The sequence below is a fragment of the Anoplopoma fimbria genome, chromosome 9 (assembly GCF_027596085.1).
Source record: "Anoplopoma fimbria isolate UVic2021 breed Golden Eagle Sablefish chromosome 9, Afim_UVic_2022, whole genome shotgun sequence".
NCBI classification, from domain to species: Eukaryota; Metazoa; Chordata; class Actinopteri; order Perciformes; family Anoplopomatidae; genus Anoplopoma; species Anoplopoma fimbria.
Window position 1 is genome coordinate 6,008,554 of NC_072457.1, and position 26,727 is coordinate 6,035,280.

At 36.2% G+C, this 26,727-nt stretch overlaps 2 protein-coding genes across 3 annotated transcripts; both read left to right on the plus strand.

The window, feature by feature from the left end:
- The first annotated feature begins 544 nt into the window (after positions 1 to 544).
- ears2 (glutamyl-tRNA synthetase 2, mitochondrial) lies at positions 545 to 9,952 on the plus strand. The gene is made up of 10 exons (XM_054604562.1): positions 545 to 833; positions 2,164 to 2,319; positions 2,476 to 2,665; positions 2,847 to 2,997; positions 3,702 to 4,023; positions 4,222 to 4,330; positions 5,517 to 5,670; positions 6,495 to 6,625; positions 6,716 to 6,851; positions 8,643 to 9,952. The coding sequence occupies exons 1-10, from the start codon at positions 701 to 703 to the stop codon at positions 8,736 to 8,738; spliced, it is 1,578 nt and encodes a 525-aa protein (XP_054460537.1). The 5' UTR covers positions 545 to 700; the 3' UTR covers positions 8,739 to 9,952.
- Positions 9,953 to 11,053: 1,101 nt separating this feature from the next.
- LOC129095680 (ADP-ribosylation factor-binding protein GGA3-like) lies at positions 11,054 to 21,089 on the plus strand. Of its 2 annotated transcripts, XM_054604220.1 has the most exons (16): positions 11,054 to 11,177; positions 12,788 to 12,872; positions 13,307 to 13,382; positions 14,089 to 14,187; positions 15,031 to 15,154; positions 15,342 to 15,442; positions 15,519 to 15,599; positions 15,699 to 15,836; positions 16,751 to 16,964; positions 17,066 to 17,245; positions 17,333 to 17,400; positions 17,493 to 17,605; positions 18,391 to 18,554; positions 18,672 to 18,841; positions 19,756 to 19,866; positions 20,397 to 21,089. In XM_054604220.1, exons 1-16 carry the CDS (start codon positions 11,135 to 11,137, stop codon positions 20,505 to 20,507), a joined length of 1,878 nt encoding a protein of 625 aa, XP_054460195.1. In that variant the 5' UTR covers positions 11,054 to 11,134; the 3' UTR covers positions 20,508 to 21,089. The 2 variants fall into 2 exon arrangements, with proteins under 2 accessions (XP_054460195.1, XP_054460196.1); XM_054604221.1 differs by lacking the exon at positions 11,054 to 11,177 and having other exon boundaries at positions 12,866 to 12,928.
- Positions 21,090 to 26,727: the final 5,638 nt, after the last annotated feature.

Below are 26,727 nucleotides of genomic sequence, written 5' to 3' on the forward strand. Positions count from 1 at the left end.
AAATATATACTGTACATTTTTATTCCTGTTCTATCTTTATTTTTGTTGTATAGTATGTGTATTTATTGTCTGTGTCTGTGTAGTTGTATAGTATGTGTATTTATTGTCTGTGTCTGTGTAGTTGTATAGTATGTGTATTTATTGTCTGTGTAGTTGTATAGTATGTGTATTTATTGTCTGTGTCTGTGTAGTTGTATAGTATGTGTATTTATTGTCTGTGTAGTTGTATAGTATGTGTATTTATTGTCTGTGTAGTTGTATAGTATGTGTATTTATTGTCTGTGTCTGTGTAGTTGTATAGTATGTGTATTTATTGTCTGTGTAGTTGTATAGTATGTGTATTTATTGTCTGTGTCTGTGTAGTTGAGCTACTGCAATCCAATTTCCCCCATGGGGATCAATAAAGGAATATATATATATATAATAAAGAACTTGAAAATTGAATCTGGTAGAAATGATGTATTCCTCCGCCAGGTGGCAGTGTGCTCCTTGAAGACGCTCAGTTCTACTTCCGGTTCTGTTTCCACGAAGAAGAAAACCAACTCAACTCATGTTTGACCCAAACAAACGCCTCCTAACCTCCTAAACAGAGACTGTACGCATGTGAGGGACACCTTTTAGCACTCTAAACTCTCCCGTTCTTGTCTTTCTGTACTGGAAATGCAGTTTAATTTGCTGTCGTGGACGGATAAACTTTGATATGTTGTGGTTGAGATGTTTTCGGTGCCTGTCAGCGGTCAGAAACAGGCAGGTTGAGCTCCACTTCAACGTGACAAGACGCTGCTCCACGCCTCAGGGTGCAGTGAGGGTCAGGTTTGCACCCAGTCCCACAGGTAAGGTCCCAAACCTGAAGATGCATTACTGTCATTTTACCATCAGAGATCAACAAATCAGCTCCTCCCACAAATAGATGTGTGAGGTTGAATGAATGATCACCTTCAACGTGTCCTGCTTTCTGCAACATTTTAATAAAAAGTAGAAATGCCACAGTGTGAAAAATACTGTTACATGTAAAAGTCCTGCATTCATCATTAATAGCATTAAAAAAAACAAAAACATAGAAGCATAAATAGAAATTGTGCAGAATGGCCCATTTCAGAAGCATATATAGTATATTTCTGGATTATAGTTGTTATAATAGCTTTCTTATCATAAGTCATACGAATGCACCGATACCAGAACATGTTATCAGGCCGATACTGACAGAAATTTCTGGATCAGGTACGATCCAATTTAATTTATTAAATTCTATGTTTACATTCTGTAGATAGGTGAGGTTGAATGAATGATCACCTTCAACGTGTCCTGCTTTCTGCAACATTTTTAATAAAAAGTAGAAATGCCACAGAGTGAAAAATACTGTTACATGTAAAAGTCCTGCATTCATCATTAATAGCATTTTTTTTTAAAAACATAGAAGCATAAATAGAAATTGTGCAGAATGGCCCATTTCAGAAGCATATATAGTATATTTCTGGATTATAGTTATTACATTACAGTCATTTAGCAGACGCTTTTATCCAAAGCGACTTACAATCAGTAGTATATTACATATCATTCACCCATTCACACACTGATGACAGGCTACCATGCAAGGTGCCACCATCAGACTCTAACTAACATTCATACAACATCCAGTCCACACCGATGGCAAGCCTTCGGGAGCAACTTGGGGTTAAGTGTCTTGCCCAAGGACACATCGACTGCCGAAGCCGGGTATCGAACCACCGACCCTCTGATTGGAGAACTACCTTGCTCTCCACTACACCACAGCCCCCCTATTATAATAGCTTTCTTATCATAAGTCATACGAATGCACCGATACCAGAACCTGTTATCAGGCCGATACTGACAGAAATTTCTGGATCAGGTACGATCCAATTTAATTTATTCAATTCTATGTTTACATTCTGTAGATTATATGGTAGTATTTAAATGCCAGTTTAATGTTTGGCCAATTTGTTGCTGAAGTTAAAAGGTTTACACTTGAATTGTGCTTCCTCATAATCTTGTAATAGACATGCAGAACAAAGCTGCAGATCATTCAAACGTTGATTTAGAATACGAATTGAAATGTTATGATGACATTTGGAGCCGCTCGCTACAAGCCTAGTTTTTTGTCATCAGTCTGATGTTCTAGCTATATATTATTCTGCGCTGCAGGTTTCTTACACCTCGGAGGCCTCCGAACTGCTCTCTACAACTACATCTTTGCCAAGAAGTATGGAGGCTCGTTCATCCTGCGCCTGGAGGACACGGATCAGAGCAGGCTGGTACCTGGTGCTGCAGAGTCCATAGAGGACATGCTGGAGTGGGCAGGTAGGAAACACTGTTCTGAAGTCATGTGATCCATCACGGTTATCAGGTTCTGATCAGTACACTTAGAACAAAAGTACTGAATAATATCTTATTGAATGTTATGTTGCAATAGTTAATTATGTCCCCGATTTAACCTGAGCTCGCTTTCGCCTCCAGGTGTACCTCCAGATGAGAGTCCTCGCCGAGGCGGGTCGGTCGGGCCATACCTGCAGTCTCAGAGACTGGACCTCTACAGTCAGACGGCCCAGCAGCTTGTCGAGAGCGATCACGCCTACTACTGTTTCTGCAGCTCCCAGAGACTCGACCTGCTGAAAAAAGAGGCCTTAAGGACGGGACAGACACCGAGGTGGCTACACAACACGAATGCAATTGTATCTTATTATATTCTCACAGGATTTAAGATGACATGCAACCATACTTCAGGGTGTTTTTGTCAGATTTAAAGCAGCAGATCTCTCTCTCTCTCTCTCTCTCTCTCTCTCTTTCTCTCTCTCTCTCTCTCTCTCTCTCTCTCTTTCTCTCGCCAGGTATGATAACAGGTGTCGCCACCTTCGGGCCGAGCAGGTCCAGGAGAAACTGGCTCAGGGAGTGCCTCATGTGATCCGGTTTCGTCTGGAAGCAGGTGTTGAACCCTTTCAGGATCTGATATTTGGACGGAATCATCACGAGGTGGCCCAGGTCAGATTTGTTGTGTTTCAGTGGGGGTTCATACTAAAATATGTCGGACAGAGTCACTCATCATTGTAGGTTGCGAGGACCATCAATTCTCTCTTTCTCTCTGCTGTTTTTATGTATTTTTGAATTTACTAATTTCAATTGAATCCAAGATTTCTGACATTGCAAACATACCTTTACAAAACTTTTTAAGACTATGTGCCAATGATAGCCTCGGCAAATAGCTTATGTTTTCGGGTTTTCAATAGTTAAGTCCGTCCAGTCCAATCTCAGGAACGCTTGAAGGGAATTTCTTTAACATTTGGGACAAACATCCACCTGGACTCAAGATTGAACCAATTAGATTCTGATGGGCAAAGGTCAAGGTCACTGCGACCTCACGTCTGGTCCATTCTTGTGAACTTGATCTGACAAATGCCTTGAAGAAATGGCTTAAAAATTGGCAGATCAAAAGGAACCGTGGTCAAAAGTCACTGTGCCTTCACAAAAGACATGGTGGGCCATAAATAAAGAAATGTTATGCTTATAATCACAATTTCATCAAATGTCTAATAGGCTGAAATGATGGATTGATGACATTTTGGACATATATGTGTAAACTGCAACTTAGCTGATTAGCAGAATCATACTACCGGGAGGCGGTAACTCTAGTTGTTTCTTAACAAAACCTAACATTTGACAGTGTATCTTTTGTTGTCCTTTTTTAGGTGGAGGGTGACCCTGTAGTGATAAAAGCAGATGGTTTTCCCACCTATCACCTTGCCAACATAGTAGATGATCATTACATGAGGATCAGCCACGTGCTTCGGGGGTCTGAGTGGCTCATCTCCACCTCCAAACATCTCCTCATGTACCGCGCTCTCGGATGGCAGCCGCCCACCTTCGGACATCTGCCGCTCCTGATGAACAAAGATGGCACCAAACTGTCCAAGAGGCAGGGGGATATTTTCATTCAGAGCTTCCAGAGAGACGGAGTCCTGCCCGAGGCCCTGCTGGACATCACAACCAACTGTGGGTCTGGATTCAACAGTGAGTGATGGAGGAGAGGGGGAATGGAACAGAACATTTGTTATGATGCTTTTATTACACACATATTTTGCATTTATAATTACATCTGGAAACAGCGATTTGCCTTCAAAATCATAAGCTGTTGATCAGAAAAAGAAAGAATTGAAATCAATTAGTATAACGATTGCATGCTTCTAAATGACTTATGTCGCTTTACAGCCAATCGAATTGGACGGAGGATAGATGAACTGATCTCTGAGTTTAACCCTTCGAAGATCACAACACATTCTGCTCTGTTAGACCTGGAAAAACTACCAGAGTTCAACAGGTAGGTCAGAGCTCTTTGTCTCTGTTGTCCCTCTCTACTGTATTTTCAAATGTATCATAATAACAGGAGAACAGCTGTGTTGCTCTGTGGAAACGGAGATGCCTGTTGGTCCGTATTTAATTAATCACCATGAAATATAGACTTTGATTCTCAGAGAAGGAGTTGTAATGATTTGGTTCCATCAGGTCAAGTTTCCCTTCTCATCTCGGCTCCACAATGAATTTAAAGAAAGGGCTCCATATTTTGGGAAATACAGTATGATCTCGCCAACAGTTAGATGTAAGGTAATAACGATGCTACACGTTTAGCTTAGCTTCTCACAGAGAATGGACACAGGGAGGAACAACTAGCCTGGCACTGGCCAAAGGTAGTCTGACATACCGGATGTAGACTGTGGGTTTCAGCCTGCCATTGGCCGCCTATTTAAGCCGTTCTCCATCTATTTTGCAAGGGCACCGCCCCTGCATCCTGTGCTCAGCGCCACCCAAGACGACTGTGATTGGTTTAAAGAAATACAAACAAACCAGAGCTTCCCCCCCCTATAGCAGAATGATTAAGTGTGGAGCCAGACCTTTCTTTAATGCTGACACAGCGCTGTGGAAAGAGGGCTAACTATGTGAGACTAGTCCAAAAGTAACAGAATCTGCCCACCAGCACATTCAAAGCTTACTATTTTACGTGTGACATTTCTATTGTCTAATCCGTCCAGAAAACAAAGTGTTAAAACAACTCATGGATTCATACGGGCTTACGTGTTATCATGTTGTGAACGTTGCATGTGAACATTCTGTTCTTTCTGGCTCAGTGACTTCCTGCAGTTTTGCTATTTCAGATAAGATCAGGAAGTTCTCTATACCTCCACATCAGCCCCCAAAACCACACATTGCCATTTTCAAACTTTTGCTTTGTAAGACACCCAGGCTAACTGTTTCTTCCTGTTTTCAATTTTGAAGTTAAACTAAGCGAAGCTAATCGTCTGCTTGTTGTGGATTCATATCGACAAGACAGTTATGAGTCATCTTCCTCTGCAAATAAGTGAATACCTTTTAAAATGTACAGATGATAAACCCTTCTGTATCAACATGGTCTTTCTCTTCTGCCACCTGTGAACTGTTACATGGTTCTTTTTTTCCTCCCTTAATAAGATAAACATTCATTTATCAGTAAACTCTCTTGATTGTGTCAGAATTCACCTGCAGCACCGTATTGAAGACGAGGAGCAGTGTGATCTGTTGATAAAAGATCTGCAGGGAGAGATCCAGCAGGCCTGTACAGCAGAGATCCAGGATGAAGAAGTACTACAAGAGGATTATATCAGACGGGTGCTGCGTCTTCGTAAGGTAACCATAACAGCAAACTCACAAATATGTAATCAAACCAAGTTACCATGTGTTCATATTTTATTTTTAGTATGTCAAATGTTCCTTGAAGTTCGTCGGCATGTTTATATGATAACTGTAACCCCTGAACCCAATAACAGCATTATGTAATCTGTGTACAATAACAGCAAATGCATTTACTGCATGTTTATCATCAAACACGTAGATATACGAAACTTCTGTGTTTGTCCCTTTTGGTAGTGCTGTGTGTCTATTTTCAGTTCAGAGCAAGAAATAAACCATCGGAGGATTTTTTTTAGGCTGATGGATTACTTTAAAAAAGCAGTTATGTGGAAGTCATTAACTAATTAATATCAATGGGTCATTTCTTTGGAAATTCTTTTGCATGGCGTCAGGTATGCAACACTTTTTGTGTCCATAGAAGTGACAAAAACATGAATGTACTCATTTGTCCTTTCCAACTTTTACAGTTACAAGTAAACAGATGGACAAATGTTTCACAAACAGCAGATGAAAGGAGAGTGAATGTGATTACGGGAGCCGAACGTTAAATCAAGATTACAACACAGCTACCAATGTGTAGAATATATATATATATAAAACAAAATCAGTGAGTTCTTGCCCATTGTATTGCCAAATGTATTTTGCAAACAGTCTCAACTATCTGGTGTTTCCTTCAAGTATAAGGTTTGTAGTTTTCCTTAGACTTTTCCCTCGTTGTCTCTTCTTTCTGGCACTCAGACGTGGCATCTACTCTTATTTCTCAATACTGCTCCCTTGTCTCTCGCAGTAATAATGAAACTCTCCTCTTCCCCTCTCTACAGGGTCACATATCCTCTCTGAAGGAGCTGGTGAGTCCTGCTTACTCTTACCTGTGGGTTCGTCCTTCCGTCTCCAGCCAGCAGGTGGCAGCGATCACCACAGAGGCCCAGCACATTGCTTCATTAGTGCTCAAGTATGTGGTATTAATTAAATATCTCCAACTGCATGTTTCACTATACCTTATAGGATTATTAGCATTTCTATGTGTGTGTGTGTATTGCAGATTAATAGCTGAGCGAAGTGAGGAGCTGGTTGTGGATCAACTCAGTAAAGATCTGAAGACTCTGACTAAGCAGACTAAAGCCACCAAATACAGAGAAGTGATGAAGCTGTTACGTCTGGTGCTCAGTGGTCTGCAGGTACCTGAACACAACATGTTCATGTTTAATTAACTTTTGAATTTTGTTTCTGCTCATAATCGATCTGGCTTAGTGTATTTGAGGCAATGCATGCTCTGCAGAAAACTTTACTGTTGTGCAGGGCCTTTTGGAAGAATTTATTTCTCACTGAACATTTTAGACAAACAGAATGTATGTATACTACTGTGAAAAGAACATACACTCCACACTAATAATGGGGATCATAGTTTAAACATAAAAGAATATAGATCTGTTGCTTCATCATACTTGCTAAATACAGTATGGACACAAATTACCAAGATAATAAACAAGTTAAATAGGCCATAGCCAGTTATGAAAAGCTATGTTTATCACTCAAAAAACAGGTTAAAAAAAAGATATTCAACCATTAAGTGGATAGTCACGCACACACACCACAGCTTAGTGGTGGTGACTTGAAGTCCTGCCACCGTGGATTAGTTTGTTTATAGCCTAACGTTAGCTTTTGACTACTGACGTTTACATTTATGCATTAAAATATTAAAAGTGGTGTTAATTTGTGAAGATTGTTGCTGAACTAAACATGAAAGATTCATAAATGGTTGTTTGCCACAGGGCATATTTTCTACAATAATCCAAAATGCAATGGAAAAAATCCCATTGTCTTTTTGTGGAGGGAACCAGCGCGATGCTTAATTCCACTATTAACTGTGGTTACGTTGCATTGTGGGTAATGTCGGATCTGTAGGTTTTGACAATTAAGAAGAATGTGTGGAATGAAAAAGGCAATACTTCTGGTTCAACTGCATTGACTATTTTTTTTTTTTTACTTTCCAATGTTTGTCTTAGAATGTTACAGAATCGCAATGCTTAACTGAATCCTCTTAACAAAAAGTACAATTATATCTTTTGACTTTAAAGCTAGTGCAGACTATAGTTTACAAATCTCAGATCTGCTGTGCTAATCACACGACAAGACATTTTTATTCTAGACTAGTGCTGATTCTGTGCCGACTCAGGGAAATGTGCATGACTTGTTTGGTACAGACGTGTTGTGGCAAAAGTAACATAGTCTGCACTGACTGGGCTTTAACAGAGTTTTTAATTCAGTGTTACAGCTCCAGGAAACTAGTTACGTCCAGTCTTCACAATATATCCATACAATGATCTGAATTAAAGAGATTGATCATTCTTTTCCAGCATTAGACAAAACAAATCCAGCCCTTCAGTCTGCAGACTTCACTCACAATTAACAAATCAAGTTAAGATTAACGTGTTTTTTCTGATCCTTATATCAGCATAGGTATTGTTTTGTTAACCTCATAACACCACCTGCATTGTAATATTTTAAGATCATTTTTGACTCTCAGAGGAACTGATGACATCCTTTTAATCTCTTTTTTATTTTTATTACAGCTTACTTGCAATTTTCATTTCTGCAACTGTATTTTCCAAACTCCACCTCTGCAATGCATCCAATCATTTCTAGCTGTCATCATCAAAAATGACAATTTTTTTTTTGCTGGACTGTTTAAATTGCACAAGTCCCTTTATGCATTTCTGTCCATGGCATGACTAAGTTAAAACTCTAAAATAGCTTGTTTAAAAATGATAGTAATGACTAAAGCATCAGAAATCCTTCTCTGACTCATTCACCACAGTAACCCGGCTGATATTCATAGAGGGAACGTGGAAAGAGGAAGTACTGTCTGATTGCTTTTCACGGGGTTTACAGCCTGTTTTCTGACTTCGCGGTTTAATTGTGTTACTTCACTGACCTCTCTGCTCATTTCTTCTCCTCTGAACCTGCAGCAGGGGCCCAGTGTAGCCGAGATGATGGTCTCTCTGGGGCCCGCAGAGATCAACCATCGATTCCAGAAAATAATGCTGCTTTCAGGGACGAGTTAAAGACTTTACAGCCCGTCACCTCACAGACACATGATGAAGACGAGCTGCTGTCAAAGACATTGGCCTGAATGTTGAAAGTTACGTGAAACCACCTAGTGAGGCAGCCAAAGCTAACTGGGACATTTTGAAATGGACTGCACTCTACTGATATAAGTTAACTTGAATTATTATGATTATTTTATAAAAGAGATTTAAAACAAAAAATTGTTCACACTTGATTGTTTTATTCACTTCTGGGATTTTACCAGGACCAGGTGACACAGGCAGCCGAGGACGGGAAGTACCTCTGTAATTTTTTATGCAAATGTTCTTTTACTTTCTCCTGCAAATCGTTAAATCGTGCAAACCGCTATAACGGAAAGATGTATAGTACATTCACAAGAAAGCTTGTCCAAGAAATCATCAATACCAAATATTTTAGCTTTTATCCGCATGCTAAAAGGATGACACTTAATATTCCACTATAAGTAGCAGAAATTATTTTTATTTTTTTCACAAGTTATAGATGTTTTTAATTAACCTTTTATATGAAAAATTGCATTCATACCCAGCTGTTTCCCTGTCTTGTGATATGATATTGTATTCAGAATTGGAGGCTTTTTTTTTGCTTTATTCATTGTATTTTTAGTTAATGTCAAAGACAGTAAGGAGGGAGGAGGTTAGTTTTTTTTTTTAATACTTAATGGATTTGTGTAGCATTTAATACTGATTATTACTGTTGTATTTTGTATTGACAAAGGAAGTAAGTGAAGTACAGTTTTAAAGTATGTATACTTAAATGGCCCCTTTTTACTACTCTGTACCTCTACTTCAATACTATTCAGTAGCAAATATTGTAGTTTATACTCCACCACATTTCTTTGACATATATAGGTAGTACTTTATTCACTGTTAAAAGATTTAACAGCTAAATTAAACTACCCAACAGCCTACAAAGTACTTAAAACTAACTTTACCTCCACCAGGTACTATAGCAGTGAAATGCTACATACATATGAATGAACAAGTATTAAGAATTCAGTGCTAAAATATAGAATAATGCAATACTCACAGGGGTTAGTTTAATAAGTACATTTGCTTTGTTTCCTTTGTAATGGTGACATTTGTTTTAGATCATTGTATGGGTACTCCAAGTATAATACTACTTGTACTAAGGTAAAGGATACTTAACCGCTGATTTCATCTGTGCAATATAGGCAGTGTGTTTGCTTTAAGTGAAGAAATGTACTGTTATATAAAATATTCAAATTTCCCTACTGGTTCATTTACAGGTATGAACATATTTTATGTGGCTACTGGTAGAGGAACTCTTACTTTTTTTTTTGTTGGATAGTTTAATTGAATAACTAGCCATAAGAATCATATTTCATGACCTTTGAAGTTTATGCTTTATAGCTTAAATAATTACTTAAATACCATTTCATGTACTTTATTATTTACCACTGGTAATGAGTAACTTAAGTAATCAAATAAATGTGTTGGGAGTTAAAAGTACAATATCTGCATGTGACATAAGTAGAAATAGCAGGATATGTATTATTTATTATTCATTATTCAGTATAATACTCAGTGGTGTATAAAGTACCCAAAAGCCATACTTGAGTAAAAGTAAAGATACCTTACTGGAAAATGACTCCAGTAAAAGTGAAAATCACCTATTAGAATACTACTTGAGTAAAAGTCTTAAAGTATCTAATATTTACTGTACTTAAGTATCAAAAGTAATTTTCTGATATTAAATGTACTTAAGTATTGAAAGTAAAAGTACAAGTAAATGCTGTTAATAAAAAAGCAAAGGGTTAGAATTTTGAGAATTATGAAGTTTATTATTTTAAGTGCTGTGGCCACCATGACCAAGGACAAGGAGGTTTGCAGACTTACAACAGCGTAGGGTAAAGTGCACACAAGAGACATAGTAGAAGAAAGACAAGCTAAGAATAAAAAAATAAGAAATAAAAAATAAAATAAAACAAGTATTATAAATAAGCAATAAAAAACAGTAGAAAAAACAACAATAACTGAAATATTATATTTACAGACAGAGAAAAAAACAACAACTATTTTAACTATTTTTAACTTTCTTAACTATTATTGCACAGTGTAGTGTATTGCACAGGTTATTATTGTCATGTGGTCATAATTTACCTCAATGTGCACATCAGCAGTGCACTTTTACTAAAGTATTATTAATACTTTAGTGAAAATGCACTGCTGTGTAGTGCAGATGGGTGGAGGGTGGAGGGAGGGTGGGGTGTGTGTAGATATAGTTGGTGTGTGTGTCAGGAGGGTGACTGGGCGTGAGTGTCACATGCCGCCTCACAGGCTGCAGTTTGACACTCCGCTTCCCCGGAGAAGACGCACACATTTCGGCTACCAATCACCTCTGGAGCTGGGCAATGGCGACCGCTGACAGCCAGGAAACCTTTGAGTCATGGCTCAGTAAGTAAACGGAGGAAACATGGAATAGTTTGTTTATTATTGCAGGTTTTTATTACTTTTTGAAGCCGACATAACCTCATCATCACACATCTGAACTGACGCTCAGTTTGTTTGTGAGTCACAGTGACGCGCTGCTCGTGCCAGTAAAGTTTTTTTTTTTTATTGCATTAATAATTATTCATTTGTTTTGCAATTGAATTGTGAAGAAAAAAAAAAAATGATATGCACGTATTGTGCAGAAAGTATCAGGAAGTTGGTTAGAGCATGCGCGCGTCCGCGGCGGTGTGTTGTGTCTGTGCACGCGCGTTGTGTGCAGAACATTCGTTCACGTTCTTCTGTTGCTGAATGAAGTTTTCAGATGTTTTATTTTGAGTAAAAGGAGCAATACTACCATGGAGAAATGCACACTGATGAGTTAAATACCTGCATTTAAACATAAAGTGCAAAAAGTACAAAGTTTAAGAAGTATAAGTATGTATGTAAAATATGTACCTACATATGAAAAGTACTATGAATACTGTACTTCAGTTAAAACTACCAGTGCTGCAGTTAAGCAGGTCAACATTTTAATCTTTAATGTAAATAGAAACTCCATTCAACTGATCAATAAAGTGTAGAAAAGTTCAAAAGTTAGTCAAAAAGTTAAGTTGTAGGACCTAAAATATAATAAGTAGTAAAATAACTTTTAAATAACTAAGTATACTTAGCATAACATAGGTATTGATTCCCTGTTTTCAGATGTTTTATTTTGAGTAAAAAACAGCAATACTTTAATGGAGTTTATCATGCACAACATTTTAATCTTATAATAAAAACTCCATTCAACTGATCAATAAAGTGTAGAAAAGTTCAAAAGTTAGTCAAAAAGTTAAGTTGTAGGACCTAAAATATAATAAGTAGTAAAATAACTTTAAATAACTAAGTATACTTAGCATAACATAGGTATTGATTCCCTGTTTTCAGATGTTTTATTTTGAGTAAAAGGAGCAATACTACCATGGAGAAATGCACACTGACGAGTTAAATACCTGCATTTAAACATATACTGCAAAGTAAACAAGTTTAAGAAGTATAATGTACCTACATATGAAAAGTACTATGAATACTGTACTTCAGTTAAAACTACCAGTGCTGCAGTTATTGACTCTCTTTTCAAAGTCTTTTAATCAACATTTATGACTAGTTTACTTTAGATGAGTTCAAATTTGATAACATCTTTTAAAATGATTGCTTTGAATTAAGTTTTTAAACCAAAACAGCACTCTTTAATGGGTTTATCATGAGCAGGTCAACATTTTAATCTTCAGTGTAAATAAAAACTCCATTCAACTGATCAATAAAGTGTAGAAAAGTTCAAAAGTTAGCCAAAAAGTTAAGTTGTAGGACCTAAAATATAATAAGTAGTAAAATAACTTTAAATAACTAAGTATACTTAGCATAACATAGGTATTGATTCCCTGTTTTCTGTGCAGATCTGTCGGTCTTTCATTGTCACTTCCTCTTTAAATTGTGTTATTGTTTGCATATATTTCCAAGTATTGTATCTAATTGTGGCACATTATGAAATTATATATTTATTATACGTTTAACCTGTTTCTCTGGTGTTCCAGACCAGGCCACAGACCCAAACAACCAGGAGGACAGATGGGACTGCATACAGGGCTTCTACCAGCTCGTTGACCAAGAGACTGATGGGTAAACTGAACACAGGCTGTTCACCTCATCAAAGATTATCCTTATCTTTACCTACAGTATGTGTTTGCACACATCGCTGCGTAGATCATCTTCTGGCTTTCAAAATGAGCTCAAGTTTTCAGGGCATGCTGCCTGCTTCTAGAAGTTACTTTATTACACTTGTGGCGTTTGAGAAAGAGTTGCTTCACATCCATGTTGCAGAAACAGCCTCTGTTACACCATCATACAAGAGGAAGGAGGATCTCTGTCCCCTTTGACCCTTTTCTTATTTTTTATATTAATGTGTTATAATGTCTTAATGAAATGTAAATTAAAAGCAAGCATGAATGTAATAGTGAAAGGTTTTTTCTAGGTTTTCATCCATTCCTTTTAGCTTTAATCAAACATGGGAATGTGTCGGTACATTTTCAATGTGACTTGTGTTCTGCTTTCAGGCCACAGGTTGCCATTCGTCTACTAGCCCATAAAATCCAGTCTCCACAGGAGAAAGAGGCTCTGCAGGCTATCACTGTAAGTTATCAGATTCACTCAGATTATCTCTTCATGTAGTACACAGATGATACACATTACACAGTTTCATCTGTTGGTAAATATTCAATGTATTCGTCCGTGAAGTTCCCAGAAGAAACAAGCAACTACTTTTGCCCTTTCGTTTTAAATTCAAACAATGCATTTATTAACAAGGTGCTTCAAAAAACAAGTAATATTTTTCTAGTTTTGTAGCTGTGCTGACACACACAGTATACATCTGTTTTTATTTGATGCAATTTACCATTGGTTATACATTGTATTTATCCTAGCATCTTTAAAGGTACGGACCATTCATTGAAGATAAATGTCTTTGTTCTGACCCCGGACGAGGTCAGTCCTGTGAAGAATATCTGTGACCAAATCTCATCACATGGCCCAAGTGGCATGAGGGATTTAATCGGCATTTTGAATCTGCTGTGACAGCACTGGGTTTGTCCTGATATATATTAAAGGGAGCTGCTGTGCTTCATTATAAAACGTAACTTCTTGAACGTTCATGTGCTTCATGTCATGTGCCTTCTAAAGGTGGTTAACCACGAAACATGCAGTGACAAATTCTGTGACAATTCTCTCTCTCTTTTTTTCTTTTGTATTTCCTAAGAACAAGAGGAGTTTGTTTCTTTCATTTTCACATGTTGAGAAAGCTTCCGTTGCTAATGATTTTTTTTTTCTTGGTGCTTTCCAGGTTCTCGAGGCATGTATGAACAACTGCGGGAAGAGGTTCCACAGCGAGGCTGCCAAGTTTCGCTTTCTCAATGAGCTCCTCAAACTCTTAACACCAAAGGTAATCACACAGAGACAGGTGTCCTTAGTTCCTTTAGGTGTGCATGTACTAATACCATTTCATTGAGGCCATCATGCAATCAAAAGTTATGTAATGTATCTGGTCTGCTTAGTGGTGTTTTATACTTGAGATGTGTGTGTAAGTGTAATGTTTTGATTTTGTTAAATCAGACTGTTGAGTTTAATTTGCAGTGCCATCATGAATATAATTATACTATAAACAAAATAAATTCTACAGCACTTTTCAGATCTCAAGTAACAAAGTGCTTCACACAAGCTGGCAAAGTAAAATCAACAAAAAGCTAAATATATGAATCCACTTTCAGTTATATAAAAAGACAATTGAATAAGTCTGAAAATGAAAGTATAATCAAGATGAGCTCTGGGATAAAACCGTTTCAAGTAGCAATTAAAAATCCAATAGAAAATTAAACAAGTTTTAAGAAAATAAATGCAAAGCTAAAACTCCAAACACCAAATTTAATCAAAATGATAGTCGAAGGAACAAAAATCCTGCACACTATCAATCAGTTTTACTAAATTTATTAACAAAATGTTTGCCCTTTCAGCAGGTAAATTCATACAAATATGCAAATTTAAGTCAATGAGCTCTTTAAGTAAAAAACACACTGAGCTCTTCCAATTGAAAACTCAATGGCACATTAACAAATCATCCACCAAGCTACAAAAATATATATACACTGGTTAATCAAATAGAAACATACAGATCGAAAGATCAACAGGAATAAAAGTTTAAAGAGTTAAAGACTAATTACAGAATGTAAAAGTTGAAACCCTAGGAGCACCACTGATGGTACTGACCCGGTTGATCTTTTCTGAACAGTATTTTGGCGCGTGGACTCCACAGAAAGTTAAAGACAGAGTGACGGAGGTCCTCTACGGCTGGACTCTTTGGCTAAAAGACGAACCCAAGATTCAGGAAGCTTACAGCATGCTCAAGAAACAAGGTCTGTATGAAACATATACACCTAAACTCTTGAGACTAACCTGACCGACAACACTTAAAATATTCACATGTCACACTTAATGAGTTTATAGATATATAAAAGTCTGATATATATTATAATAAGTTGCCTTTTGTTATGTACTTCTCCTAAGAATAAAACCATCTTCCCCTTCTTTTTATAATTTCAGGTATTGTGAAGAAAGATCCCAAACTACCAGACACAGTTATAATGGCGCCGCCAACGCAAAGAACCACAGACTCTGTTTTTGACCAGGAGGACAAAGCCACAGTGAGTGTTTGTGTTTAATAGCCGCTAATGTTACATAAAGTTTCATTCTGCTGAAATGTGTTTTTTGTATCATCAGCTGTTAGCCAGATTACTGAAAAGCGGCCGTCCTGAAGACCTGGAAACAGCCAACAGACTCATTAAAAGCACCATCCAAGAGGTGAGCAGGTGCTGGTGGGGGCGATGGCCATATTTGCATGTAACTTTAATAATTGTATGATTTAATATTGATTTATTTTTGTTTGTTTGTGTGTTTCAGGAGCAAGAGAAGGCAGAGAAAGTGTCGAAGCGTGAATCGACTCTGAAGGAGGTGGAGAGCAGCACCAAACAGCTCAGAGAGCTACTGACCCAACACACGACCGCCGGAACCTCGTTACAGCCGAGTGATGACGTGAAGGTTTGTCGGACATTTTTACAGACTGACAATCAATCAGGAAGCTGGTCAAGGTTGACCACGAAAAGCTAGACTTTTTATTTTTATTCTTTGGGGAAGTCCTGTGATTGTCCTTCTATTGCTCCCTAATGGCTAATTTGTTTCTCTCTCTGGGAAAATATCTTCAGCAACACTGATTTTTTGACTTTCTGGGGAGTGCAGATCAGTTAGAAGGTGCAATTAGGACCTGCTTTACTTTTAGATATAGTAAATGACGTTTAAACAACAGTTATATGTACCTAGAGGTCTAAAAATTAGGGATGTCCTGAAACGTGAAGAATATTCAAAATATACAAAGCTTTGATGACTAAGCTTAAAAGGAGGCAGCCCTAAGAGATAAGGATAAAAAGAAATGTACATTAATGTAAAGTGTAGTGTCTATGGGGTCAGTTTCAGTTTGGGTCTCAGGCCTTGTTGATGACGCCGCTGTATTTGATTTGTTTGTGATTCATTTTCAAATTATTCTCATGGCAAAACTGCTGCTTTGTGTATTGTTTTATTAAAAATGTGACAGTTCTGATGAAGGTCAAAGAGAAATGTTGCAACCTTACATGGGAGCTTTAGCGCGAGCCTCCATTAAATCGGCAGAATTATTAATGCTACAAACTCGGGTAGTTTCATCACGATAAAATGTGAGAATTTGGTTGAGTGCAACACATTGCTCTCTCTTCTGACTCTGATACATACCGGTCTCTCCATGGTATAAAGAGCTCATCATTGCTAAATAGAAAGGTAGTGCTGTCTGCTTCATATCCATTTTTTAAAAATACATTTCACAAAACCAGAACTCAAAGTGTGAAGTTTAAGGCATGAACGTGATATTTGGGTGTGAAAGTGTAACTCAACATTTGAATCCTTCCCCTCTTTCCCCGCTGCAGGCCTTATACCATCGCTGTGATCGGCTGAGGCCCAGCCTGTTCCGCCTGGCCAGCGACACAATGGACGACGACGCAGCTCTGGCGGAGATCCTGGAGGCTAACGACGACCTAACGCTTGTAGTAAACAGCTACAAGAACCGAGTGGGAATGGGAGAGTGTAACGGTGGAAGAGAAAGAAGTGGAAGTGAGGAAGAGATGGAGGGTAAAAGTCATGGTAGGTCTCATTGTCTCCACTTTTCCTTTCTCTCTTAGTCATCCCTGTTGAAAACACCTTGACCTTTGTGTTTGCGTGTCTGTTTCCTCTTGTTCCTCCAGCTCCAAAGAGTCCCAGAGAGATTAAAAGCTACCACCTCATCGACCTGTCAGCACTGGACTCTCCACAAACGCACAGAAAAGCTGATTCACCACCATGCTTTGAATCCTCTTCACCCATGTTTTCCTCTCTTCTGGAAAGTACCTTCCACTCTGCTGCTGAACAGGACTTAAATGAATTAGGTAGGCCTGCATTTGAACAGATTTCTAGTTTGTTCTCTCTCACAGTGATGACTCATAATGGAATTATGTCCTGTCCTGTGGTTGCAGAGTTAGATAATCTGGTCTCAAAACGGACTCAGGAGACTTCAAGGTCGTATTATGAAGATTTGATGCAGGTGAGGCTTGAATGTAAAGCTTAAAGATATACGTGTTTTTTTTTAACTTTATTTGGAAGAGTGTTTTACACAATTTTATCATCTTCTGTCAGCTTAACGGAGATGTTCAGATGAAGAATGCTGAGCAGAACGGAGGGAGAGGTGTTGTGTTGAGAGCTCGTGGATGTGGGGGGAGCAGTGCTTCATCTAATGGGACCAACATTTGGTAAGAATGGAGAAGACAGTGCCTTGGATGTGGCTTATATTAGAAATAACATGAATCACAGGTTTTAAAAACACATCCTATATTGTATATAATCTATAGAATGAGCCTCTGAATAATCACTTTTTCTAACATTTCTAATGATTCTGTAAGAAGGAACTTAAATAGTGTCAGTGCTTACAAACACAATTTCTTACCTAAAATAAATCCTTAGAATGAATACAATTGAACGTACGACTGCCCAAAAGAGTATTGAAATTGAAAAGAAAATCCCAGTCTATGACGGCGCCATACCAATGATATCGGCCTACCGATGTGTGTTGCAGGACATACAAAACGGAATTGCAAAGTGGTGACTGTAACAAAATTACCAGCTCTCATCTGTATATATGACTCGCATTCCTCTCAATTCACGTCTCATTTAGTGTTAGTGATTTTTATTTAAAACAAATGACATTCTCAAGTATGTTTACTGTCCTGAATGTTTTATGGAATGTCATCTATTGATAATAAAGAATTCAATTATAATTATAGTTGAATAATTAAATCATTCAATAATTAAATTATTCAACTGCAGATACTGCAGATAAATCCATATCACGTTATTTTTAGTTTGTTCCGGAAATTTAATAGATTGGTTCTTATTTTTACATTCTCAGGTTTTGGTTTCTGCTTTAAAAATCCATCGTCAGTGTCTCTAGTCCAGGATGTCTTATTGCATTACTGCAAGTTTGTTCTCCAGCTGTATTCACTGTCCTTTTTTCTAAAATGACCTTTTCTTCTACCAGGTCACTTCCTTACGATCAACAATTTACTACAGAGTCGGGATCACCGTCCAAGTCGCAGAAACAACTCAGTGAAATGTCTGGATGTCCAGTGAAAATAGAGGAGAGCTTGTTTGCCACACCACTCCTGAAAAGCATATTTGTTCCAGTGGAAACCATCAAACCCAGTATGTTTATTTGGAGGAACAGCAGTGTTAACTTTGTGTTTCGTAGTTCCTTTATTATGTGTTTATCGCCCACTGGATATGCTGTCTTATTGACTGTTGTTTTCTAATTTGTGGTAGGTAGTCTTAAACCGATCACTGTCTACGATCATGGTGGCGTCCACGTCTCTCTCCATTTTGCCAAAGACTCTCCGCCGGGTCATCCAGATGTCGCTGTGGTCGTCATCTCCACCGTGAACACATCTGCCCTCGATGTGAAAGACTTCATGTTCCAAGCTGCTGTTCCAAAGGTAAAAAGAAACTGCAATTCATAACCCTTTATTAAAAAGGTACGAGTTGTTGAGCATTGAGTGTCAGCTATACCTGCGATTTTTTTAATAAAAAATTAGGAACATGAATAGGAACTCAAACTCATACTGTGCTGTGTGACAGACGTGTTGATTTATCAGAAACAGTTTTTTTGCCAAGTATTTTTTCACATACAAGGAATTTGTATAACATAAAACAAGTAGTACAAAGCAAAGAGGAATATAAATTATTAACAAACAAAACAACGTGCAACAACTCACTGACGCAGCCATCCGCAGCAGCATCTTGCGCCACTGATTCACATTATTTAAGACCTCAAACTACCAATAACATAAAACATCTTCTGGTTCCTGCTTTGTGAGACTGTTCTGCTTTTCTACATTTTATGCCATTTAGAATTTATGATGATAATAAACTTTAGTTAAACACCTTTCATGACATAAAATGCAGCTTAAGGTGCTTTACGAGAGAAACAAATCAATATTACAAGTATTAAACACAGAACACACAAGGAGCCAAAGCAATAAAATAAAAAAGGAGACAGAGATGATGAAAAAAATATAATACTTGTAAATAAAAGGTGATAATGTAATTATCACCTTCACATGAAGTTACCGTGTTTGGTTATTAACAACTGATACATCTTACCCCTGGTAGTGTCTCTGTTAAATGTTACCATGTAGATGCCCAGTGCTGATTGGCCGATGCTCTATTATACTGATTATGTCTTAGTTTCATCGTGTTAGTGGCGCCCCCTCCTGGAGCCATTTCAGATTAAGCATACTCCCCATGTACAACATCCCTTTCATCATTCAACACTTTGCTGTGCTGACCTGTTTTCCATGAAGGAGTTGGATATCCCTTTAAATGTCTGTGTTTATTACTTGTCCTGCAGAGCATGTTGGTGAAACTTCAGCCTTCCTCGGGGACAAACCTGCATTCATACAACCCTCTGCTGCCTCCGCCTGCCCTCTCCCAGGTCCTCCTATTGGCTAATCCTCAGAATGTGAGTTTGAGCAGCGCTGTTGATCTACTTTAAAACCTCTAAATATTTGTGATCTAAAGCCTTACTACACTGTTACTTAAAGTAAATGTACTTGTATATAAGAGTCATTACATTTCACTGTGATTGTGTTTATAATTAGGGTTTTAATTTGTTGTATTCTGCTGTTATTTAACATCAGTGGTCGAAGAAGTACTTCGATATTTTACTTAAAAGTAGCAGTAATACATTAGTACAAGCACAAGTAAAAATGTCACCTAAAAATATAACCAAAAGTAAGTACTTGTTATGCAGAATGGCTCAGTTCAGAATTATATTATATTATAATATTGGATCATAGTATGTCATAATAAATGTTGTCAAAAACATAGTATAGTATATCATTAAAAATTCATAGTATAGAATATCATTAAAAAGTTATAGTATAGAATATCATTAAAAAGTAATAGTATATCATTAAAAAGTAAAAGTATAGTGTGTCATAAAAAACGTCATATGTCATACATCTCACATGTTTCTCCTCTTTCCTTTAGCGAAGGGTGCGTCTACGCTACAAGCTGACACTGACACATGGAGACCATCAGCTGAACGAGAACGGAGAGATTGACAACTTTCCTGAATGGACCTCTTTGATCGGCCGCTAAAAAACTTCATGGACTGAAACAAAAACTCTGGACATGAAATCTAGATTCTGAGAGTATAAAGAGTAACTCTGAAGAAAACTCAACAAAGAGGTGGGAAACTTGTGAAAATGCCTTCAGTCGATCCTCATGAGGTAAACAACAAACAAATATCAAAGCTGGTTTTTTTTCGAAATTCAAGATATTGTGTTTTCTGATGCATTGATGATGAAATCCCAGAAGGATTTATATTACTCTTAAAAGGTGAGTAAACTCTATTTCACATGTAAAAATGTCAAAGTTCAGGTGGGTTTGGTACATCCCTGATTCTTCCTGTTCAGGTTGCTTCTGCTGTTTTTTGTGAAAGCTGCCTCCTGTCTGTTGTTGGGGTGCAGTTTGATAACAGTTTGTTCACTGTACCCATGTTTATGCTGACGCGTGGCTGGTTAAATGTCTGGACGTAAATAATTCCAGTGCCTTAAGATGGAAGATGTGGCGTTTTTAATATGTATTTATTTTAAGAACGAGGTTGTCTTAAGGAGTGAATGTGTGAGATACTTTTCATAAAAAAAATTGTATTTGCAGGTAATTTGCTGTTTTTGACTGCATATTTGATAAAAAAAACCAAAACGTAATGATATCAATGCACTGACGTCACATTTTATACAAGTTATGTTTTAAGCGCTGCAACTTAAAACAAGAGCAAATTACGGAAAAGATCTTCACCACTAAGACTTCATTTTGGGAGCTTTTAGAAAACCAAATAAATCGTCAAAAACATTTAGCATTATTCAGAAAACAGGCAAAAACAAAAGTGCTGCAACTTCCAACACAACGTAAATGATCACAGGAAAATAAAAACTAAAGCAAGAACGCTGGTTTTTAACATTGTTGATGCGTATTTTGATATTATTGGAGAGACCGGCTTAAACTATTTATTACCATTCACTTAATGAGTAGCATGCTCATCAGAGGTAACTCATACTGGTTGCATGAGATTCAATTGTCCAAATAACTTCTTTTGAGAGTTTACATGTTATCCTGTATCGGAAAAAGGATAATAATATGCTTGTGTTTTTTTTTTTAAAGTATTTTTTGCAGCTTTTGTTTTCATTTGTCAAAAGTTGTCTACGTTGTGAAGATCATTTCTTAACTTGCTTTGCTCGTTTCTTAAGTTTGTCCACATGACATGCTAAAGAGTGTTGAACCCTCTCAGCCACAGGAGATTTAACTCTTTCCAAGGCGATGTTCATGTCATATGATCAGTGTTTCCTCACCAGCTGTTTTATACTGTGAAGCTTTATCATTTTGAGCCCAGAGCAAAACATTCTGTGCAATTTAACCTTTAACCTTTGGGACGAGTTAAAGCCAATGTGAATGTTTCTTCAAATGCTTGCCTTCATATTGTCTGTCATTCCAACAGTGTGTTGCTCTGCTACATGTCATCAATAAATACACTTGGTTTGAAACATGGTGCACAAAAAAGCTCTTATTCTGTCCCAATAAATCATCCAAATCCAAAAACAAGATTAAGGATTTTCCAATAATCTAATCAACCAGAAGTTTTTGAGGCATTTCTTTGTGTCGTCATTCAGACAACTCTTAAGATCCATTTTAACAGCTTGTTTATTCAATCCAGCAGTACAAAACTTATATTTATTAAGCTTACATTATTTAGTTTCCATTAGAGAAAAACAGAAATCAAACAGTGAAATGACCCTGAAGTATCTAAGTGGCGGCCATGATAACAGCTGTTCGAATTCTCAAAATGCTAAGGAAAGGTGCTTCAGTGCTTCCTTTCTTAAATCCTTTAGAAAAGAAACACACAATACTTTGAGGCGGCAACATTTAAAGTGACGCACCATCCGGCCGTCCATGAATACAAAAGTGATGCCTATCTTGCACATGTTCAACACATTATTTTCAGAAAGTTATAAACATTACATTACATTACATTACAGTCATTTAGCAGACGCTTTTATCCAAAGCGACTTACAGGAAGTGTATTCAACATAGGTATTCAAGAGAACTACTAGTCACCAGAAGTCATAAGTGCATCTCCTTTCTTAAACAAGCATCTTAAAGCATAAACCAGAGCAAAAGTATAGTGCAGAGGCAGATTACTACGAAAACAATAATTGCAACAGACTAATACGAATATAATAAGTGCTACAAACCACTACGAATAGGATAAGTGCAGTAAACAAATACCAATTCAATAAGTGCAGCGGACTGATACGAATACAGTAAATGCAACAACTAATACGAATGCAATAAGTGCATTCGTACTAATGGGATTCATGTTAATGAATGTGAAAAGACACCGACAACCATTTTGTTACCAACTATTTATTTACTTGACATTACTTTTACATGCAACAAATAAGTAAAAACATTTTTTTTTATAATAAATAAAGTGAACAGTAAATTTAGTAAAGTGTCAATAAAAACATTCTCATTCTCAATAACATGAAGGATCAGTAAAAAAAAAAAAAAAAAAAAAAAAAAAAAAAAAGCTAGGACTAAAATAAGTTATTAAACTGTTAAAAAGCTAAATATAACCGAACAGATGAATCTTCATTAATGCAAAAAGGAACTATTGATATTGAACAGTTTCATTGAGTGAATTCTCAATTTCTAATGAAGCATTGTTGATTGTTCGGTGTGACAGCAGCAGGAAGGAAGTATCTCTGGTTTCTCTCTTTCACACACCACGCCTGAAGCTGCCTGTCTTTACAACACAGATTTCAGGGTGGCTTATTCTAGTTGGGCTTTTTTGTAGTCCTTCTTCTTTGTAGTTTTGCCATGACAAACCTACGTCAGTGAAATAAGCGGTTGCATCATAATTACATAGTCTAGTGAAAGTGGAGTCGGATTCTCTAAGCTCCGCAGTTGTCTTCTAAATTCTCTTTCACCTCTTTTGTTGAGCTCATGGCGTTTTTTTCAACAAGGTCAAGAAAAAGTGGTTGAAAAAAGACGTTTCGACCGTAGCCCAGGAAACCAAGATCACAGGGTGAAATTGCTGGAACACTAGACACATAGGTACGAACAAGAGCTGGCACAAAGGGAAGCACACAGACTTAATACTCTTGGGAGGAGGAGGGGGAATTGGGAACGAGTGAAACTGATCAGGGTGGGGAAAGGTAATCACACTGGTGGGAAACACACAAGTAAAGTTATCTTAAAGAGAGAGAGGTGAACGACAAAATAAAACATGAAACCCAAAAATGAAAACAAGGAAAACATAGCTTGTGGATATCAACGTACTGTACTGACTTTTTTAATGACTTTTTCATACTATGACTTTTTTCGACTTACTATACTATAACTTTTTATGACTTTTCGACATATTTTACTCTGACTTTTTTTGACATGCTATACTGTGAGTTTTACAACATACTGACTTTCTTATGACTTTTTCGACATACTATACTGACTTTTTCGACATACTATATTATGACTTTTTTTAAAAAAAAAACTAACATACCATACTGTGACTTTTTATGACTTTTTTTATACCTATTTTCAACATAATATATAATTACTTTTTTGGAGACTTTTTTCTATGAGTTCTTTTTATCCTATTATATGATGACTTTTTTTGACATACATTACTATAACTGCTTTTCTACATAGTATACTATGACTTTCATGAAGGTTTTTGACATACTACATCATGACTTTTTGACACACTATACTATGTCTTTTTTCAACAAGCTCTACGAATATATTTCTTTTTACCTTTTTCCACATACTATACTATGACTTTTTTGCACTTTTTTCGACATGCTATGACTTTTTTTCCACATACTATACTATGACTTTTTTTGCTTTTTTTCAACATGCTATACTATGACTTTTTTTGCACTTTTTTTGACATGCTATACTATGACTTTTTTTCAACATTCTATACTATGACTTTTTTTTCAGCACACTATACTATGACTTTTTTTGCATGCTTTTTGACATGCTATACTATTTACTTTTTTCCAACATGCTATACTAAGACTTTTTTTTTTTTCACACATACTATGTCTTTTTTCCACAAGCTCTACTATGACTTTTTTTACTTTTTTTTTTCCACATACTATACTATGACTTTTTTGCACTTTTTTCGACATGCTATGCTATGACTTTTTTTCCACATACTATACTATGGCTTTTTTTTGGCACACTATACTATGACTTTTTTCGACATGCTCTACGAATATATTTTTTTTACTTTTTTCCACATACTATACTATGACTTTTTTGCACTTTTTTCGACTATACTATGACTTTTTTTGCACATTTTTTTTTCGACTATACTATGACTTTTTTTCAACATGCTATACTATGACTTTTTTTTGCACTTTTTTTCGACATGCTATACTATGACTTATTTTCGACATGCTATACTATGACTTTTTTTGGCACTTTTTTTTTTTCATACTACACTATGACTTTTTTTGCACTTTTTTTTGACATGCTATACTATGACTTTTTTTCAACATGCTATACTATGACTTTTTTTTTGGCACACTATACTATGTCTTTTTTCGACAAGCTCTACGAATATATTTTTTTTACTTTTTTCCACATACTATACTATGACTTTTTTGCACTTTTTTTCGACATGCTATACTATGACTTTTTTTGCACTTTTTTTTTTGCACTTTTTTTCGACATGCTATACTATGACTTTTTTTCAACATGCTATACAATGACTTTTTTTTCAATATGCTATACTATGACTTTTTTGCACTTTTTTTGACATGCTATACTATGACTTATTTTCGACATGCTATACTATGACTTTTTTTTTTTTTTTGCATACTATGTATGACTTTTTTTCGACATGCTCTACGAATATATATTTTTTTACTTTTTTCCACATACTATACTATGACTTTTTTGCACTTTTTTCGACATGCTATACTATGACTTTTTTTCAACATGCTATACTATGACTTTTTTTGCACTTTTTTTCGACATGCTATACTATGACTTTTTTTGCTCTTTTTTTCGACATGCTATACTATGACTTTTTTTACTTTTTTTTTTCGACATGCTATACTATGACTTTTTTTCCACATGCTATACTATGACTTTTTTTGCACTTTTTTCGACATGCTATACTATGACTTTTTTTCAACATGCTATACTATGACTTTTTTTGCACTTTTTTTTCGACATGCTATACTATGACTTTTTTTGCACTTTTTTTCGACATGCTATACTATGACTTTTTTTCAACATGCTATACTATGACTTTTTTTGCACTTTTTTCAACATGCTATACTATGACTTTTTTTTTCACATGCTATACTTTTTTTTTTTTTCGACATGCTATACTATGACTTTTTTTGCACTTTTTTTCGACATGCTATACTATGACTTTTTTTTTTTGCTATACTATGACTTTTTTTCAACATGCTATACTATGACTTTTTTTGCTCTTTTTTCGACATGCTATACTATGACTTTTTTTGCACTTTTTTCGACATGCTATACTATGACTTTTTTTCCACATACTATACTATGACTTTTTTTCAACATGCTCTACGAATATATTTTTTTTACTTTTTTCCACATACTATACTATGACTTTTTTGCACTTTTTTCGACATGCTATGCTATGACTTTTTTTCCACATACTATACTATGACTTTTTTTGCTTTTTTTTCGACATGCTATACTATGACTTTTTTTGCACTTTTTTTTTTTTCACATGCTATACTATGACATTTTTGCACTTTTTTTTCGACATGCTATACTATGACTTTTTTTCGACATACTATACTATGACTTTTTTTTACTTTTTTTTCGACATGCTATACTATGACTTTTTTTTTCAACATGCTATACTATGACTTTTTTTGACAACTTTACATGCTATACTATGACTTTTTTTCAACATTTTTTCCACATGCTATACTATGACTTTTTTTCAACATTTTTTCAACATGCTATACTATGACTTTTTTTGCACTTTTTTTCGACATGCTATACTATGACTTTTTTTCGACATGCTATACTATGACTTTTTTTGCACTTTTTTTCAACATGCTATACTATGACTTTTTTTGCTATACTATGACTTTTTTTCGACATGCTATACTATGACTTTTTTTTTTTTTGACATACTATACTATGACTTTTTTTTTTTCAACATACTATACTATGACTTTTTTTGCACTTTTTTTCGACATGCTATACTATGACTTTTTTTGCACTTTTTTTCGACATGCTATACTATGACTTT